Below are 19,418 nucleotides of genomic sequence, written 5' to 3'. Positions count from 1 at the left end.
TCTGAGGTTTCTCCTTCACGGTTGTTAATATTTTCTTAAGGAGCAAAGACAGGGGCTTGGTAGAACATTTACTCGATCCAGCAATGTATCTTTCTTTGTAATTTTTTTTTATGAAGTTCAGGAATACAGTTTAGGTGCGGTAACTCATTCATATATCATACTTACTGGGTATGAAAATATGTCTAAAACTGAAATATGATTTCGATTTCTTTTGAAAGGGGCAATTGGCGTATAAGTACGATTGCCAAATGTAAAATTAGTGCCAAGGTCCTTTAAGATATAATTGTAATAATGATCCTTACATACGAAGACAATGATTTTAAAAGCTTTGTCAGCTGGAACCATGACAAATTCCTCATCTAACCTATCTAAATCTCTGATCACTTCTGGTTTACTAAACACAGAAGGATATATGGTGCATACTTTTGTTTTGATGTGTCAATACGGGATTTTAATAGTCCTCTTATACTTTTAATCCATGCAGTCAAGGTATCAAGTCTATTCATATTTAGCCCATCGTCTGGCATAATCTTTGACAGAATTCATTATTCATAACAGGGATGAAGTTCTGTCGCTGAACGAAAGACCGAGTTTGTGTGAAAATTAGGACCTTTTAGATTAAGGGATTTCAGGTCCTCATTTTCAACTATACAACCATCACCAATTATTTACATGCCCAGCTGGACTATAGTTGAAAGAAGATGAAGAACAAGAACACGTAGGTAGGTTAAGTATAAGATGGTCTATATCTAAGCACTGCAAAGATTGTAATAGAATGTTGCTTATGTTGACTGCGTATATTCCTTTGTTACTTGTAGCAAATTTGAGCTTAAGGAACTAGCGGCATGATTCAAAAGGAATACCATTCATCACCTGCGGGGGTTTAGAGAGCCTGTGATGGACATCATCCATAATCATAGAATTCACACTATATTCTGTTGTTGAAAAATCCAATTATGGACTAGTTTTGGCGTCTTTAAATAACGTATTCAAAACTCTCAATGGAATAGGGTAAAGGTTTGTGCAAATATTATGTGGACCTAACTATCTGTTGACGCAAGGTAAAAGTAAGAAGATTTTTTGGGTTTTTTTATGTTTCCTTTGTGTTTGGATACATACGTGAAATGGATGACTCTGTGGTGTCTTTATTTCGAGCTCACAGGGATATATCAAATCGACATATGAATGAAAGTTATCATTGTTAATAGATAAAACGTCGTCGATATAATCTAAATGTCGAATTGAAGGTCACACCATGAAATTTCGCGAATCATTACATCATATGTATTTTGTATGAAAATATCTATGCAAAGAATATTTTTGCAAATCGTTAAAACCTAAATTTACCTCCTGCGTGAGTAGCCAGATTTATATTTCAATTTCTTATAAAATCTAAAATATTTTCATTTTCAGAGAAAATATTCTTTTTATTTATCTATTTATCAATTTTGGAATTAAAATTTCCAAAATATTTTAATTATTATTTTTTTTTTTTGCGATTGAATATTCAGAACAAATCAACCAATTAATCCACAAGATACTTGAGCATATGCCACTTATCTTATAAACAAACTAATGGCGTAATAAACCAAATACAGGTGTAGAAGAACTTGATTGCCTGGATAAAAATTAATAAACCGTTACTAATGGCTAGATTTACATCCAAGTTTTTATCTTACCAGGAGAAGGAGGAACGGTCGTCATATACGGTGAAACTGAAAACAACAAAACCGATATATATATATATATATATATATATATATATATATATGAAAGGCAACGTCATGTATCAAAATTTTCTATAAACTATCTTAATGAACATTTTTGGGTGTAGTATATGTGTACTATCTATTAAAAAAAAAATTAAAAAAATATATGTTTATGTATATGCAAGAATTTACATTACACCAATTAGAGTGCACTTACAGGTATGATTTAAACGGTTATTACAGTAGCTCTCGCTATTTTTCAGATGTTTTTGGCGCAATTTTGATACATGACGTTGCCTTTCAGATGTATGTACATTGTGACGTCATAATACGTTGTTCAACGTTAGTTGCTATGCATTTTAATGAACACGACTGATGAAGGCTGGTGAAACGGCTGAAATATATATATATATATATATATATATATATCAATGAGTGATTGTAATTTTTGTCAAAAAAGTTCAAAATTGATAACGTTAATACAAGGCATAAGTATGCAGATGTTATTTTCGTTCCACTTACTGGTTGATGCATTCCGTCCTAATTCCAAACCTGAAATACAAACAAAAAATATCATATATTCAAGCATATATAAAAACAAAGTTTTCATGACGTCAATAACCTTAACGAATATACCTTCAAATGAGCAGTTATAGATTTTAAATCTATGTACATAAAACTTTTCATTAGTATTATGAAAAAACATAAAAGTAAAATCTGAAATTTTAATGCTGTTTTCTTTCACAAAATACTATGAATACGATCATTGCAAATTAAAAGAATTCAGAAAAATCCTGATTTGAATTCATTCAGGTTTATTTTTATGATGAGTAACCCATAAATTAACTCTGTCAAACTGTAGGCCTAATTAAGTATTACATACACTGCGTTGGGTCAAAGGCCAGTGATAGGGTTTGTTTGAGACCAGGTCCAAAGTATCGAATAACCCCATCCGCCTGACTCTCAGAGCACCTGGTCCCTTTGTCTGTGGATACTTTCTGATTAACACACTCTATCAATTCCGTTGTAATTCTAAACCATAAATTTTTTATAGTATCAGTACTGCATAATTGTTTACTATAACTAAGCAGCAATTTGTTCAGTTCTATTCTGTAACAAGATTTTAAATACTGGCAATGAGAATGGTGCCACTATTTACATTTTCCGTAATACCAAGTATCGCATATGTATTGATATTTTTATTAACCCCTATGGTTTAATGCGAAATGGTTTTATCCGCGATGGGTATTGTCTCCGTATACATACAGGCAGAATTCTGGTAGATCCTTGGCATCAGTGAATCTTTTCATCATAGGAATAGCACATACTGATCCAACAGTTTCCATATATGTGTTGTTATCACAAGGATGAACTAAAACATTTTAAAAGTTAATCAATAGATATACAATGTACATAGAAGTGAATTATACAAGTTGTCAACAGAGTACATCCCGTGGGGATCTGGGTTAGAGTCAGTACCCCTTGCTTGTCGTAAGAGGCGACTAAATGGGGCTGCCCTTCGGATGAGAAAAAATGACGAAAAACCGAGGTCCCGTGTCACAGCAGGTGTAGCACGATAAAGATCCCTCCCTGCTGAAAGGCGGTAAGCGCCGAGCATAGGCCTAAAGTTTGCAGCCCTTCGCCGGCAGTGGTGATGTCTCCATATGAGTGCAAGATTCTCGAGAGGGACGTTAAACAATATTCAATCAATCAATCAACGGAGTGGACAAAGTTTCATTTCATTTAAAGTAATCAAATAACATTGTATTAGAGTTATTGTGATACACTTATGTTGTTCACAATTATTTCAAAATCCAAATGTATGTTTGGATGTGTTTTCAATTTGATGTACCTGTGGTTGAACAAAAAGTAAAAAAGTATATCAATAGATTGTGACATATAAATGAGTTAATTATCAAGCATTTGTTTATCATAGTCAACTATGCAGAAAAAGAGCTTCCATTGTCTTACATCGCTAGTAATATCTGACAAACCTGGAGGAACAGTTGTCAGGGGACGAGTTGGTGCTACTGTTGGAGGCCTTGTAGGAGCTACAAAATAAAAGTTTGGTTATTCTAATGGTTTACATTTCATAATTTCTAAAGTTTTACACAAGCACCGTTTACTCCATCATTCATAGAACAAATAAACAAAATCTTACGGGGAAGCTGGATCACTTTGATAGATTCCTTGATAATTGATGAAAATATACTGCGTTTAGATCCGCCTTCGTCAGGTTCCTCTTGCCTTTTTTGGACCTGTTCTCTGAACACCTGTACCACCACGGACGCATTCATAGAGATCTTGGTGGTGGTGTTGCCATTGTTGTCAGCAATAGTGACAGTTGCTTCGATGAAGAAAGAAATATAGTCCACTTCAATGCTTCCTGGCCTAAAAAACAAATTAAGAAATATTTACAAATACATGTAATCCGAACATCAATTCTTGTTTAAAGAAGACGCGATCATTTTCATACAACACAGGCTTGACAATTTGTTCATGAAAATGACTGTCTATTTTCTTTATCTTTGCATGCAAATTCAAGCAGAGTTTAGAAATGCAAAATAAGTACAAATCACAACTTACTTAAACCCAGTTACTTTACTATAGTTATAATTGTCTCCCAGACTGCTGTTTTTAAACGTGGCATCAAGCTGCAAAATTAGAAAGTTTATCAATGAAAGAGATGACAATCAACTAATCTAAGAAATAATTGGTGACATGTATACCACAGGACATCGTGACCGTACCTCTGCTTCTATATCGGTGGCTAGATTTTGGTATTCCGGAGAGGACGTGTCATTCAGATTATCGTCCCAGGTTTGGTTTAGTTTCACCTCACCAACAAACACAGGGGGAGCTAAAAGATACCACAGTCAATCAATCCATAGGCGATACCGGATTTTCATTATACTTTCATTTAAAACCTTTAGTGTAATTGTGTATAGTATCTTGGCCATGATTTATGACGCCACGAGGATCTACGTCCTTAGAAGCCAAATATTGATAAAAGTTTTCTGAATACACATCTTTAAATGCTTCGGATTGTTTTCACTTTTTCAATTCCATATCAGCTAAAGGCTACTATTATGTTATATGATTGTAATGTCAGTTTCGCCATTTTCACCTTGCATGAAAAACATTGAAAACGGAGACAGAAATAGAGCCGAGTAGAGTGTGTATAAGAGAGAGGCCTGGAGACAGAAATAAAGCCGAGTAGAGTGTGTATAAGAGAGGCCTGGAGACAGAAATAAAGCCGAGTAGAGTGTGTATAAGAGAGAGACCTGGAGACAGAAATAGAGCCGAGTAGAGTGTGTATAAGAGAGAGGCCTGGAGACAGAAATAAGGTCGAGTAGAGTGTGTATAAGAGAGAGGCCTGGAGACAGAAATAGAGCCGAGTAGAGTGTGTATAAGAGAGAGGCCTGGAGACAGAAATAAAGCCGAGTAGAGTGTGTATAAGAGAGAGGCCTAGAGACAGAAATAGAGCCGAGTAGAGTGTGTATAATAGAGGCCTGGAGACAGAAATAGAGCCGAGTAGAGTGTGTATAAGAGAGAGACCTGGAGACAGAAATAGAGCCGAGTAGAGTGTGTATAAGAGAGGCCTGGAGACAGAAATAGAGCCGAGTAGAGTGTGTATAAGAGAGAGACCTGGAGCCTCCGTTGTTGTCTGTAGCTGTGTGGTTGTTGTATACACCGTCGTTGTTGTTGTTGTTGTCGGTATAGTTGTCATTAGAGTGGAGGCTATTTTGGACGGCTCTGTGCCTGTTGCTGACTGCCCGGTAGTGGAGTCTGTTAACGGTATCACAGTAGTATTAGTTACGAAAATCAGAACTTAATCATATTTACAAGGACCAAATCAATGAATGTAAGAATTGACTGCAAGCTAAACATTCCCATCCTCAAATCAATCAGGCATTTTATGGTGATTTACTTAATTTATTTGTCAATCACTTACAAATCTCTATCAACGTTCATTCGCAATCCACTACAACTATGCAGAACATTTGTAGAAGTATAAACTTTACTAGCAAGTTGAATCTTATTCCACAGCTCTGAAAGTCAATTTTAAATACATGTACATGTTAATACCTGATGTTGCAGTGTTCTGTGTTGTTGTACTTGATGCTGGGGCTTTCTCTGTTGCTGTTGTTTCAGATACTATAGTAGTTGTTGGGGCTTTCTCTGTTGCTGCTGTTGATGTCTGTGGAGCTGTTGTAGTTGTATCAGCTTGTGTTGTTTGTACTGCTGTAGTGGTTGTTGATACTTGTGTTGTTTCCTGATCGGTCGTCTTTAATGTTGTAGTTGTTTGCACTGTCGATGTTGTCGTTGTTGTTGGAACTGTTGTTGTTGTTACTGCTATTGTTGTTGTGGGCATATCTATATCATAAAGAGGTTTCATATCAGAGGTTTTTTACTGAAATCAGCTGGATGAGTTGAGGACACATTCTATTGTAATGATGCCAGAAATACACATTGATTGGATAAAGTCATCCATAACTTTATTATCCTAAATATTGGTAACACATTATTGTTTACCTGTGCCTTCTGCAACCGACAAAGAGTTTTCCTCTACCTTGGCCAGGTTACTGTTAGGAGCTGTCGTCTTTTTGTTTCTGACCTCATTCACAATGACATCAGTAAAGATGGCAATACTGATCTGTGTGGGTTGTCTGTTTCCATTGCTGTCCGTCAAAAGGACAGTCGAGTGGTTGAAGTAGGATCGGAACTGGACCACAATACTACCGCTCCTGGAATCATTAACAGAATTTCTGTTTGAATATTGAGGAGTTCTACAATGACTACGTAAGCAGTGACACTATGCTTAATAATAATGATGTGTGGATTTTATATAGCGCATTATATAATTTGTAATTACTCTAAGCGCTTTAACAATGTAAAACATGATAAGATTAATCAGAGCATAAAATATAACATCCAAATAAAATAAAACAATTTAAACATTACGAGTTCATGCGACAAACCAGCCTTTAGTTTAAAAAAGAATATATTACAAAATATGGTTATAAGATTTCCTAAAAAGATATATTTTGAGATTTGTCTTAAAACTTTTGACAGTGCCACACGAACGGATGTCTATCGGTAGACTGTTCCATAGTGTGGCAGCTGTTACATCAAACCTACTTAACACAAGATACGGAAAAGTCAATTGATGTTGAACTGCTAATGTGGATGAGGGACTTTGTAAAGCTTATACCAATGTTTAAATTTATAATTTCACATGACATTATGGAGTGCAGTCAATTTAATCACAATACAAACTGGAGACTCACGCAAATTTGGCCACTCTGCTATTGCTATAGGTAGATCCCAATTCACTGCTTCTAAATGAGCTATCCAGCTAAAACATAAGCGAATTAATTTCATTTCCAAAAGACGTATTATAATAAATGACAATGTCTGATTCACTTGACATTTTCAAAGAGAGAGAGAGAACGAGAGAGAGAGAGAGAGAGAGAGAGAGAGAGAGAGAGAGAGAGAGATTACCTCTTGTTCTATTGCGCTAGCCAAAGCTTGATATTCTGAGGAATTCGGGTCAGCTAGCTCGGGTGAAAAGGTTTTTGCCAATTTTAAAGTACCAGAAAACACTACTGGAACTAGAAAAAAGGGATGTCTTAGTAATGATATATTGATGAGATCATAAAGGCACTAAATTGTGACAGATCTGACCAATTTCCAGGTTTCCGAAGAAAATGGCATATCATTTTAAATCACATATACAGTATAGTTAGGAAAACTTTGGAATATACGTTTGCCTATATACTATTTTTATACACTGTGCCAAAGTTGCAGCTAATAAACGTCTACAAAATATGTAAGTTTGATAGGTAAGTAAGTGTGTTCTCTATATTTCATTGAATACAGGCTCCAAATTTGTTAAAGTTTAGTTAAAATAGTGCAGAAATTGGGAAATTTAATTAATTTCATGACCTTACATGGAACTTGGAATATGTCTTATGTTAAAACTGATAGCACTAATCACGTTGGGATAGACATGATCTGCTTACTAAATAATGATATACATGTTCGTCTATGCTGAGTTCTCAACTCCGACCTTCTAATTTGAATATACCAAGACGGAGTGATTACAACGTCTTACCTGTGGGCGTGGTCGAGGTGGGTAGAGGGGTCGTTGTTTTCATTACTGGATTTTGGTCTACATAAATTAAAAACATAATTCAATAGTGTTTAGTTGAGGAATAAAGTTAATAGCTAACCATAATATGGGGTTATAAAATGGTTGGGTAGGTAGCGCATGTTAGCGGTACCGCAGACCATTTATTCCTTTAAAGTGGTTTACTATTTTTAGTTCATTCATCAAATTCAATTTTATCAGACCTTCATATTCAAATTAGGTTTTATACTTTCAATTTTCAAAGTGCAGCGTTAAGCGATTTTAAAACATCACATTACGTTTACATGCAAATAATCTTATTGATTGTGGGCTACAACAACAACAAAATCATCTTATTGATTGTGCGATACAGCAACAACAAAATCATCTTATTGATTGTGCGCTACAACAACAAAATCATCTTATTGATTGTGCGCTACAACAACATCTTATCATAAACAAACAAATCAGGTAAAAGAAAATATAAAAACAAAACAGAAACAATCGTTAACAATTCAAAAGGATTGTGAAGATCCATCTTTACTACATTGTCTTCTCAACGATCTAAGGTTGACAAAAATGTTCTGAACCACTTACAACACCTTTATACTGCTGAATTAGAGAAATTGTTGCACACCTATCTTCAGTAATTAGTGCTTTACCTGAGAAATAGACGGCCACGCCTATAACTGCCCCTATAACTGCCATACACATGATGACAACAGTGATGGTAAGACATCTCTTACAGCCTGGTCGTCTGTGGAGGGATCTGTAACTCCCGCTATCACTTCCTAGTGTATACAGAAACAAGCAATCTATTTAGGGCATCTGTTTATCAATGATTCTAAATATTCATCAAAATTGTTCTATAAGCTGTAGGCTAAAATTTTCTTATTTCATATTTTAGGTGGATTATACAATTTTAAACTACGGCTGTTCAGACAGCAGATCTAACACCAGGTAACCCCTTGAAGCCTAGAAACGTTCCTATACCAGTATCCAGTTCGCTTGATTTTAGACCTTTTGATCACAAAACCATTTACCATTGGACTACTATATATATAGTAAGTGAAATTAATTCAGCTTCAGCAATGTAATTGAAGAACAACTTTGAAAACTTTTAAACCGGACGACAGACGGACGGATTTGACCTATATTGTAAACTTATGGTCATAGGCGACATTTCCACCATTCTTTTTTCATCTTCTCAACAAATGGAGTTTTTGCATGATTTTCGATTTAATCCTTTGTATATCTGCCTGATTAGCGCAGTGATTATGTCACCTAATATTAGTTATGCAAGAGTCCCGGGTTCGATCTCCGATTGATCCAAAGATTTTCCTTTCTTTGCTACGATAACTTAGTAATGCCCATATATACAATCTTTTGTAACACATAATAGTCAATTTTACATTTTTACTTGCAACAACCAGGGATTGTTAAGATAATATTACTCTGAACCAGATCCGGTATAATATATCCGAAGATGGCTTTGGTGGAAACAAGATCGGATGTAGGTTAATTGTACCTGAAGTGTCACGAAAATTCACACATCATTGAGAAACGTCACGCATTACCTTAATTATTTCTGCATCAACAAAAAAACGATATAGTATAGTATAGATTTTAAAATTTATAAATGACTAATTTATTGACCTGGATGGGAATTACAACCCTCTTTGTTTGAACTTTTCATTTTTAAATGATCATTTTTGGGGTCTGCACCCATCCTAAAAGGTGCCATTTCGGGTCTTACCCCTTCCTTTGACCATTTTCGGGATCTTCCCATGGATACATGCACACATATGTACATTTGTAAGTCAAATAGATTCAGCGTCAACAAGTGCATATATGTTAGCATTTAAAACTCCTTTATTGAACAGACAGATGGACAAGATGATCCCATATACCCCCCCCCTCTCTAAAAGCACTTGGTTTGCGGTGGGTATAAATTCTATTTACTAAACGAACATCAAAATAAAGACATATGCCCTATACACTTCGATTTTCTTCTCAGATTAGTTTTTACAGTCTATATGATAAAATGCACATCCAAATGGGCTCACATTCGGTAAGAGAGATATTTGCAGGAACTTACCTTTGAGTCGGTAGGAAGATTGTGAACTGCCGAAATGTGATAGCTTGTTTCGGAGACTGTGAGCCGGGATAAAGGAAGCGTCGTACACAGCATAGTTGTCGTAGGCCAGAGTGGGGCGGTTGGCGGACTGCTCTGAGTAGAACGAGTCCTCATAGTCCCCCCGCTTCCTGTAGGACATGGCTGAATTCAGTCCTATTCAACTGCTAGCCTATAGGCTCTAGAGAGAACATAAAATTAAGAAATAATCAAATTCAGAGGTACTTTAAATGCGTGTTTAGTATGTAGAGAAGTGTACTAAAGTTTAATGATTGTATGATTATAAATCTTATTCAGCAGAGAGAGAGGGGGAGCGAGAGGAGCTTAAAAAATGTGTGAAGTGGGGACAATCTTTAACCATTTGACTAGCGTTGTGAGGACAGAAGAGCACAATGAGGAGAAAAATTCTATCCCCTCAGTCATGTCCCGATAAACGTAGGCCAACAGAATGTGAAAGGTTTATATTTAGGCTACATATATTAGATTAGTGAGGATAATTGATCTGTCGAAAAAAAACATTTTTTCACAATTCGAGAGTATTGGATGGACATTTATAGGGGTCCTTAATACTACCCAAGATAGTACTTATGTTTGTTTTTACGTGTGTATTGCGAGGTCCTCCCGTAACATTTTAACATTTCATTTTGTCGGGAGAGAGAGAGAGAGAGAGAGAGAGAGAGAGAGAGAGAGAGATGAAACCCAGGTAAGTATTTGAAAACTATTTGGAGAAAAGGTAAATAGTAAACAAAACAAAACAAATGGGGGAAGCTGCGATTTGTGTCAATGAAATTTATAAAATGATATTACATGTTTGCAATACGCAAGATCGTGAATACCGAGTTAGCGGAACTCTCTTGTAAAGAAGTCCGGAAAAGCGTGTCGATCTTGTGCAGTTTTTGTTTATTCAAAACATGGAATCGGAAGACGATCTAACATCCATGTGTTTTCCGCAATTAAAAGCATTTTTAAATGAAAGGCGTGTAAAAACGTCTGGATACAGGAAAAATGAACTTCTGAATTTAGCTCGCGAAGCTATATATTTTGACACAAGCTCTTCTCGGCTTTGGGAATTTCCTGGCTGACAGCAGTGGGGAAAAATCCACCACATTTCCATTATTTAATCTATCATTTGTGGATATCTCTGTGTATTTTGTTTCTTTCTTGAATCATTACTACAGTCTAATACAATCCAATGATAGTGCACCATTGTTAAAATCGGGTGAATCGATCACGACAAAAGTTGCAGATCGATATCATTATTTACGAACATGCCCAAATTCTCGCATACTCTGAGTCTCGCGAGATTTTGAAAGGGGAAAGTAAAAATTAAAACCAAGACGGAAAAAGTAGTTGCGATCTTGCGTATTGCCAATACTTAGCACTAATATGTTGTACGGTGTGACCGTTGAGACGAGCGAAGCCCATTAACATCTTTCAACACGACTTATAGACATTTTATCCGCCTCTTTATTTAACGCGGGAAATACCATGCGGTGGATGTAAACAGTTACATTGTGACGTCATATTAGCTGCAATTTTCTTCTTCTTTCAAACCAAGCAAACACAAAACGTTTGAAGCTATGAGAAATCTTGCCTGGAATTTAAAAACGTTTATGGTACTTTCTAAACAATCAATTATTTTAATTACGGGATTGTAAATGAAGTATACCGCAGTGACGGCGACATTTTTCCAGAAGCATTATGGGTGATACTCATCTTTTTTCAACTCATAAAGAGCAAATCACGTGACTCATATGTGTAATCATTGGAGCGAGCTCGTTGCGTCGCTTCGCGACGCGAGCTTCGCTCGCTACTACATGCGCACATGTTGAAAATATTGCGTCATTTCTAAAAGTGGGGCCACCACCATCCCAAGATTTCTTTTCACAAAACCATTTAAGACTAGATAAAAATGGTTTTAAATTCTCGTGTTACAGAATTGTCATGTCTTCAGCGTGTAAGTTTTATCGCTCATAAATCTGCACACGCAATGAATTATAAAGAATTGCTGGTATTTATAATTTTTGATTTTGAAATATTTAGAAACAAATCATGCATTTCCATTTAAGCGTGGAAACGAACATATTGTTCGTTTATGGTGTTGTTTTGTCATTAAAGAATGTTTAGGGATTTACCATATTCAAATTAAATTCGTAAATGCTTGCTTCCAGTCGTAAACATAGCTACGTGAATATGGACATGCTTTCAAAGTATTACGTAGTTAAGCATATGTATTTCTCGTCGTAATTTTTTTTTATTTACCAACCATTTTGCATCAGGGCAAGGTGAAAATTATTCACCTATCGTATTAGAACATTACACTGATAAATATAATTTTGAAACTTAAATTTAACTATAAAATGTTTATTGCAATGTTTATTTAAAGGCATATGATATATGTGTGTCTCTGGTTTGTTAAAATAAATGCGTCCGTACATTATATTGTGTCTTACAACTCTGTGCATTTTTCTACACAGTGGATTCATTTAACAGAATTAAATGGATTTACCGCGTCCTAGATACAAAAACCTTAGTCACTGCGTTATTCTTGGTCAGAATGTTATAATCGCTATGGGATCGGTGACATAGATCAGCGCTCCAAACAGGGTCTACAGTGATGCACACAATTCTAAATTTAGATTATATATTTTGAAATACCACGCGGACCTTGTATGCTGTAGTTTTTGAATAATCACATCCATGGATTTAGAAGTCGATGTTTATATTGTTGTTATACAATATGTTACACGTTTTATACAATAAAGAGTATCGACATCGAGCTCCGCGTGCTGGTCTTGACCATCTTGATACTGTCAGCTAGGCCAAAGACATCTGACAATATCTTAGCATTGATCACCCCTCATATTAACCCGTCATATGTACCCGATACCCCGAACTTACGTCGAGGCAGAAATTGAAGCAAAGCTCGAACTGTTTCTCTATAACGGTATACACGTGTATTGTATTGTTTATTGACCAAGAACCATACAGTTCATAGGTATATGTACATGTATCATGCAATAATGAACAGCTTCACGCCGAGTCTGGCAACAGGATATTTCGATACACGCTCAAAACTCCTCTTACCCCTTTTAAAGTTAGAAGTTTTGTTACTTTAAAAACATGGAGCGTACTGTTTAGAATATCCAATATTACATCTTTTTCATCAATAAAAACAAAAAGGCTTCCAAAGTAAAATAGTTGTTATAATTCTTTGTTAATGGACAGACTAGAAAAAGATATTTTTGTATTTCAAAAGAAAGCACAAAAGGGAAAATGTAGATGAGATATGTGATATCTACCGTATCGCTGGATGTTTAAATCGCTACATACTTCTGCTTATTTTTAGGTTTACATCGTGACGATGGTTTAGATTGTGACGATGGTTCAGTTACTGTATGGCTTTTGCAGAACTTACTTTAATTTGATTTCAGCTTTATTGAAGCTTTACTAATAATGAAATATAAGGCTATCATCTAATTTAGATTTTATCTAGAATCGTGTCTTTTGATTAATTCCTGTTGTAACACTCTTTTAAGTACCGTCCTCCATTTTAACCCAATTGTTACTTTACATGTCGATTGCACAATATGTGACACTAATGACATTGGTCTTTATGTAGAAACTGTAATCGAAACCTGTCCTGGTTCAACCCAAAGGACGAACTTCAATGAAACGAGGACATTTTTTTTTTACTTTGAAAAAGAACCTGCTTGCCGACACCATGAACAGTTTGTTTTAACAAAGCACAATTAAATCACTAAATTGGTGCAGATATGGTGAGATTTATATCGCTCTTCACTTTATACATATAAACAAGCTTCTGTTTATTTTGGGACTTACAATCGTGAAAAAATTTCAATCAGCCATTCAGAACTTTAGCACATGTTTTGTTACACTACAACATATTTCCTTTTTATATTCTCTCCCCGCAGGGAAGGGAGGTGCTTGAATCCTATGGGAACTTTGCAATTCATAACTTTCCTAAAACTATTACATACAACACGAAATATCACTTTGCAAAAGTTTAAGTAATTGGTGACAAAACCCAACAAATTTCGAAATACTTCTCTCAAGTGATTTTGACAACAAAAGCACAAAACATTAAAACATTTGATCTCTTGTAATGATATAATAATAAGATTTTATACATTTAAATCATTATGAAAAAAAAAAATTATTACATTTTCAATATGTTGCACCATAAGCACAAAATGCTCTTTTTAATGTGATTTTGGATATCATAAAAGACATGTTACGTTTATTTAGCAATGAATGAGTTTACTTCATTAACATCTGCATCTTTTATTCATTTTACATAAGATCACATTATTCAACATATTTAACAGTTGCATGGTTTTGTTACTTATAAGGAATTACATTCTCTAACAGTGGTATATTTTTGTTATTTCAATTGAAATTACATTATATCCGACAATATCTTTGCTATTTCAAATGAGATTACATAATTAAACGGTTGTCTATATCTTCTAGTTAACATCATTAAAAGATTGTATCTTTTTGTTCTTGTCATATAAACTATTTACAAGAATACTGACCTCACAACATCCCAGACACACGTATCTATACTACTAAAGAAATAAATTGTACGATTCCCTGCCTAAACGGGAAGTATCTAGTTAATTCCCCGAGTGACCAAATATATCATAAACCATTCGAAAATGTACCTTTGAAAATCAGTTAGTTTACACATTCATATAATCAAATCGTAACAAATTTTTGACCGCTATCATTTTCTAATTTCTGTTATGAAACCGTTAAAAAAAAACAGTATAGGCGCGGACCAAAGAAACTTTATTTTTCAAAAATTAAATTGTAAATCGCATTGATAAAATATTCAAATTCATCCGATCAGTTGAAAGAAATTCCAAAATAAACAATTATTTTATCATCATCATTATTACAAATAAACAATCGTACCTCTAGGATGAGAGAGAGAGAGAGAGAGAGAGAGAGAGAGAGAGAGAGAGAGAGAGAGAGAGAGAGAGAGAGTTTTCCCGTTTTTAATATTTGTACCGTTTGCATTAAAGTTCATGTTTCACCGAAGAGATGATTGTTTAAAATCTCTCTCTCGAAATCAAAGGGGGTGTGTCCGGGGTTCTTACTCTCAACCCATGTAGATCCGACAAACGGGTATACATATACACTTATATACATGTATCGGAATCAAATTCATTGATTATGTAAAAAAATTCGTTTTCCAAACTGAAAAAGGGTAGGGGCTAACTGAAGTCATTAAATAATGAAAAGTAGGGAATGTGGCTAAGCCGTTGATTAATGAACCTTTTTGTGTAAACCTTTTGGTAGTTGGGGTGGGGGTGGGTAAGGGCTAAGACACCCCATCTGGTTCCCTCACCTATATACCGTACTCAACAGACTACACAATTCAGATATAAAACATGAAACAACGATGGGTGGGTGTTCCAGTCTCAGCTTCAGTGATTCTTGTTCTGGATGTTTTATTTAAAGTTGAAAACTTCACGTATAAATTCCTATAAAAACACCACTTCCAAATCAATCCCCGTGCCTGCACGAGTTTTCATCTAGTCATATTTGGCATATAAAATACGATTCTCGAAATGAAAAGTATTCCATTAAATATAATAGGATAAGACAAAGTATCAATATAGTTATGACATTAATCACTATTCGTTATCTTCACCTTTCACATAAAGTACATAGCCTTCGTCCTCCGTCAACCAATAGCTGATCAGGTCCGTATAGTCACGAGCAGACCTAATCAGAAGTCAATAACTGTATAATGTTGCATGTAATCTACATTGTAACTGTACACAAAGATGGCGGACCAGGTATCGTTTCTACTGCTCTAGTAGCCATTTTCAATGTTTTGAATAACGTAATAATTGTACAACATCACGCAATGGATACACACACACACAAAAAAAAACCAAAAAAAAAAACACCACTCTACATCACATGTCATTCGATTTGTCTGCACAGCAAGTTGAATAGATAATGTATAGGAAAACAAAAATTTTATGCGAAATGGCAATTTTTGTTTTAATATTTTATTTTCTATACATGCTATCGGTAAGAAAATACGGAGAGCACTGCCACACACAGATTCATATAACTTTCATGAATGATATACCTCAAGAGCAAAAATGAAGTAAGTTTTTTTCCACAAATAACTACAAAAACTGGTAAAATATGTAAATTGTGAGCCACATTAATTATAAAAAACACTTAATTAAACTGCCAAAATTGTTACTCAAGAGGTGAGATTTTTTAAAACATTATACAGAGTGTAAGTTACACTTTTTGGTCACAGTGTTCGATTCCCAGATAAAATGTAAGTGACAATTTTTATTTATTCGTAAAAATATCCATGAGTAAAAAAACTCAAACGCAACGTTCACCCGATTCAGTCACAGTATCTACAAGTTAGAAATTACTAAGTCTTGCATAAAAGATTTATGTTGTGAAAAATCCATATTCCCTCATGTACTGTCCGTAATTGAATGGGACAGACGCGTTCCTCTTATGAGTGTCTAGAGCACGACAATTACGGACAGTACACCTCATATTTGCTAGTCTCGGTGTTTTTTAACTATCCCTCATAAACTGTATAAAAAGTTAATGGATTGATTGATCAGATATTGTTTAACGTCCCTCTCGAGAATCTTTCACTCATATGGAGACGTCACTACTGCCGGTGAAGGGCTGCAAAATTTAGGCCTATGCTCAGCGCTTACGGCCTTTGAGCAGGGAGTGATCTTTATCGTGCCACACCTGCTGTGACACGGGGTCTTGGTTTTTGCGGTCTCATCCGAAGGACCGCCCCATTTAGTCGCCTCTTACGGCAAGCAAGGACTACTGAGGACTTATTCTAACCCGGATCCCCACGGGACTATTATAGCAATAATGCAAACATTTTTTGTGTATTGGGTTATACTAAATTTGTTAGATGTACTTGTCAGTACAAAATTCAACATTGCACATTTGTCAGTTATGTTAGCTTGTCATAGATAAATGATTAAATATAAAAACGTTTCGCATACTTGAAACGTCATAACGCCTTTATGAATTGGTCGATGGTTAATGCCAATGTCATATAAGGTCGTCACACGTGGCACCAATGAAAACGCCTTATCGCAAAGATCACACCCTCTAAAGAAATTTAAAAAGATATTAAGTTTTTGATACATGTAAGTTAATCATTGACCAATACCAAAGGGTCCTCAAATATTACACCGCTGTAAAACGTTTGCTACATGTCATGTGCAAGGAGTATACCCCTTGAATATCACAGTGCAAACGTCATGTTGGAAGTTTTATGCGACATACCGACGGACAGATTGACAAAATCAGAATGTTCTCGATAAACGTCATGTGAATCATTCACCCAATTCATGAATAAGCCCGTGTGCTGGGAATAGGAACTTATCCATTGTCATCATGATGTTAACGACACGGTATCTTAATTATTACGCAGTCAAGAATGTAAGATCAGTAAGGTTTCATTTGTAGAAAATTATTTTCTTTGTTAAATGGATTTTTTAAATATTTCAAAAGTTTACGGTCGGATTTTGTTCTACATTGAATACACAGGCAATGTGAATGATGTATTTCCACACTGAAATAGCTCTCCATTTTCATTAAAGAATCACTAGTGTAACCAAATATTGAACAACCTAAAATGAAAACTCTGTATTATACTGTTTAATGTCTCGGCCACAGCTTCATCACTACCTCACAGCTAATTGTTTCCATCATTTCGATTCTCAACGACATAGATTCAAAATAAGATTATATATCCTCTGTATAGTGCATGCTATTATAATAACTAACCACTGTACTAGAGTAGACTATTATAACTAACCACTGTACTGACGGTAGAGTATTATAATTAACTACTGCACTGACGGTAGAGTATTATAATTAACTACTGCACTGACGGTAGAGTATTATAATTAACCACTGTACTGACGGTAGAGTATTATAATTAACTACTGCACTGACGGTAGAGTATTATAATTAACTACTGCACTGACGGTAGAGTATTATAATTAACTACTGCACTGACGGTAGAGTATTATAATTAACTACTGCACTGACGGTAGAGTATTATAATTAACCACTGTACTGACGGTAGAGTATTATAATTAACCACTGTACTGACGGTAGAGTATTATAATTAACCACTGTACTGACGGTAGAGTATCATAATTAACTACTGTACTGACGGTAGAGTATTATAATTAACCACTGTACTGACGGTAGAGTATTATAATTAACTACTGTACTGACGGTAGAGTATTATAATTAACTACTGTACTGACGGTAGAGTATTATAATTAACTACTGTACTGACGGTAGAGTATTATAATTAACTACTGTACTGACGGTAGAGTATTATAATTAACTACTGTACTGAAGGTAGAGTATCATAATTAACCACTGTACTAGAGTACACTATTATAATTAACCACTGTACTGACGGTAGAGTATCATAATTAACTACTGTACTGACGGTAGAGTATTATAATTAACCACTGTACTGACGGTAGAGTATTATAATTAACCACTGTACTGACGGTAGAGTATTATAATTAACCACTGTACTGACGGTAGAGTATTATAATTAACCACTGTACTGACGGTAGAGTATTATAATTAACCACTGTACTGACGGTAGAGTATTATAATTAACCACTGTACTGACGGTAGAGTATTATAATTAACCACTGTACTAGAGTAGACTATTATAATTAACCACTGTACTGACGGTAGAGTATTATAATTAACCACTGTACTGACGGTAGAGTATTATAATTAACCACTGTACTAGAGTAGACTATTATAACTAACCACTGTACTGACGGTAGAGTACAATATTATAATTAACTACTGTACTGACGGAATAGTACAATATTATAATTAACCACTGTACTGGTGGAATAGTACAATATTATAATTAACCACTGCGTTGTAGGTCAATAAAGGGGAGAATAATGGTAATTTGTTGATGTTAATTAATTCACCAGAATCATTGGAGAAGTGGAACCTGCAGCTACACAAGTTTACGTACCTTTGATGGAAGCGATCGCTAATCCAACAACGAAGAATAAAATCAATACACCTGAATATTGATAACAGGATCCGACTGTTTTGTGTTTCAATGCTAGTACCATCCACACCAAGGGGATTTCTAGTTCACGAAGCCATATCCAGAGATATTTAAATTTAGTTTTTAACGTCACGAATGACCGCACAAACACAGCATAATCAATTGCGAAATCGGGTCGACAGTTTTTTTTATAATGTTTATTGACCCGTAAACATTCCTATATTCTAAACACTTTATAAAGGATATCGCTGACGGATGGTTTCCCGTATTGAGTACTGGTCTTTGCCCAGTGGCGCTAAATTACATTCGTAACTTTACAAATGAGTTATA

General features: G+C 35.1%; 1 protein-coding gene across 1 annotated transcript in view; it reads right to left on the bottom strand.

Moving 5' to 3' along the window:
* The window catches only part of LOC125658375 (uncharacterized), a 99,180-nt gene extending 79,968 nt beyond the window's left edge, over positions 1-19,212 (bottom strand). The window contains exons 1-17 of the mRNA XM_056148304.1: positions 19,050-19,212; positions 9,941-10,157; positions 8,505-8,633; positions 7,828-7,884; positions 7,215-7,324; positions 7,001-7,068; positions 6,246-6,457; positions 5,799-6,086; positions 5,358-5,498; positions 4,460-4,569; positions 4,296-4,363; positions 3,871-4,100; positions 3,704-3,760; positions 2,976-3,081; positions 2,593-2,741; positions 2,232-2,261; positions 1,680-1,715 (exon numbers count right to left, since the gene is read on the bottom strand). Coding sequence (XP_056004279.1) covers positions 1,680-1,715; positions 2,232-2,261; positions 2,593-2,741; positions 2,976-3,081; positions 3,704-3,760; positions 3,871-4,100; positions 4,296-4,363; positions 4,460-4,569; positions 5,358-5,498; positions 5,799-6,086; positions 6,246-6,457; positions 7,001-7,068; positions 7,215-7,324; positions 7,828-7,884; positions 8,505-8,633; positions 9,941-10,118 — 1,969 coding nt within the window. The 5' untranslated portion in view covers positions 10,119-10,157; positions 19,050-19,212. The remainder of the gene's footprint in view (positions 1-1,679; positions 1,716-2,231; positions 2,262-2,592; positions 2,742-2,975; positions 3,082-3,703; positions 3,761-3,870; positions 4,101-4,295; positions 4,364-4,459; positions 4,570-5,357; positions 5,499-5,798; positions 6,087-6,245; positions 6,458-7,000; positions 7,069-7,214; positions 7,325-7,827; positions 7,885-8,504; positions 8,634-9,940; positions 10,158-19,049) is intronic.
* Positions 19,213-19,418: the final 206 nt, after the last annotated feature.

This window comes from Ostrea edulis, chromosome 9 (assembly GCF_947568905.1).
Source record: "Ostrea edulis chromosome 9, xbOstEdul1.1, whole genome shotgun sequence".
NCBI classification, from domain to species: domain Eukaryota; kingdom Metazoa; phylum Mollusca; class Bivalvia; order Ostreida; family Ostreidae; genus Ostrea; species Ostrea edulis.
The sequence above is the reverse complement of the archived record's forward strand: the minus strand, read 5'-3'. Positions and strand labels throughout refer to the sequence as shown.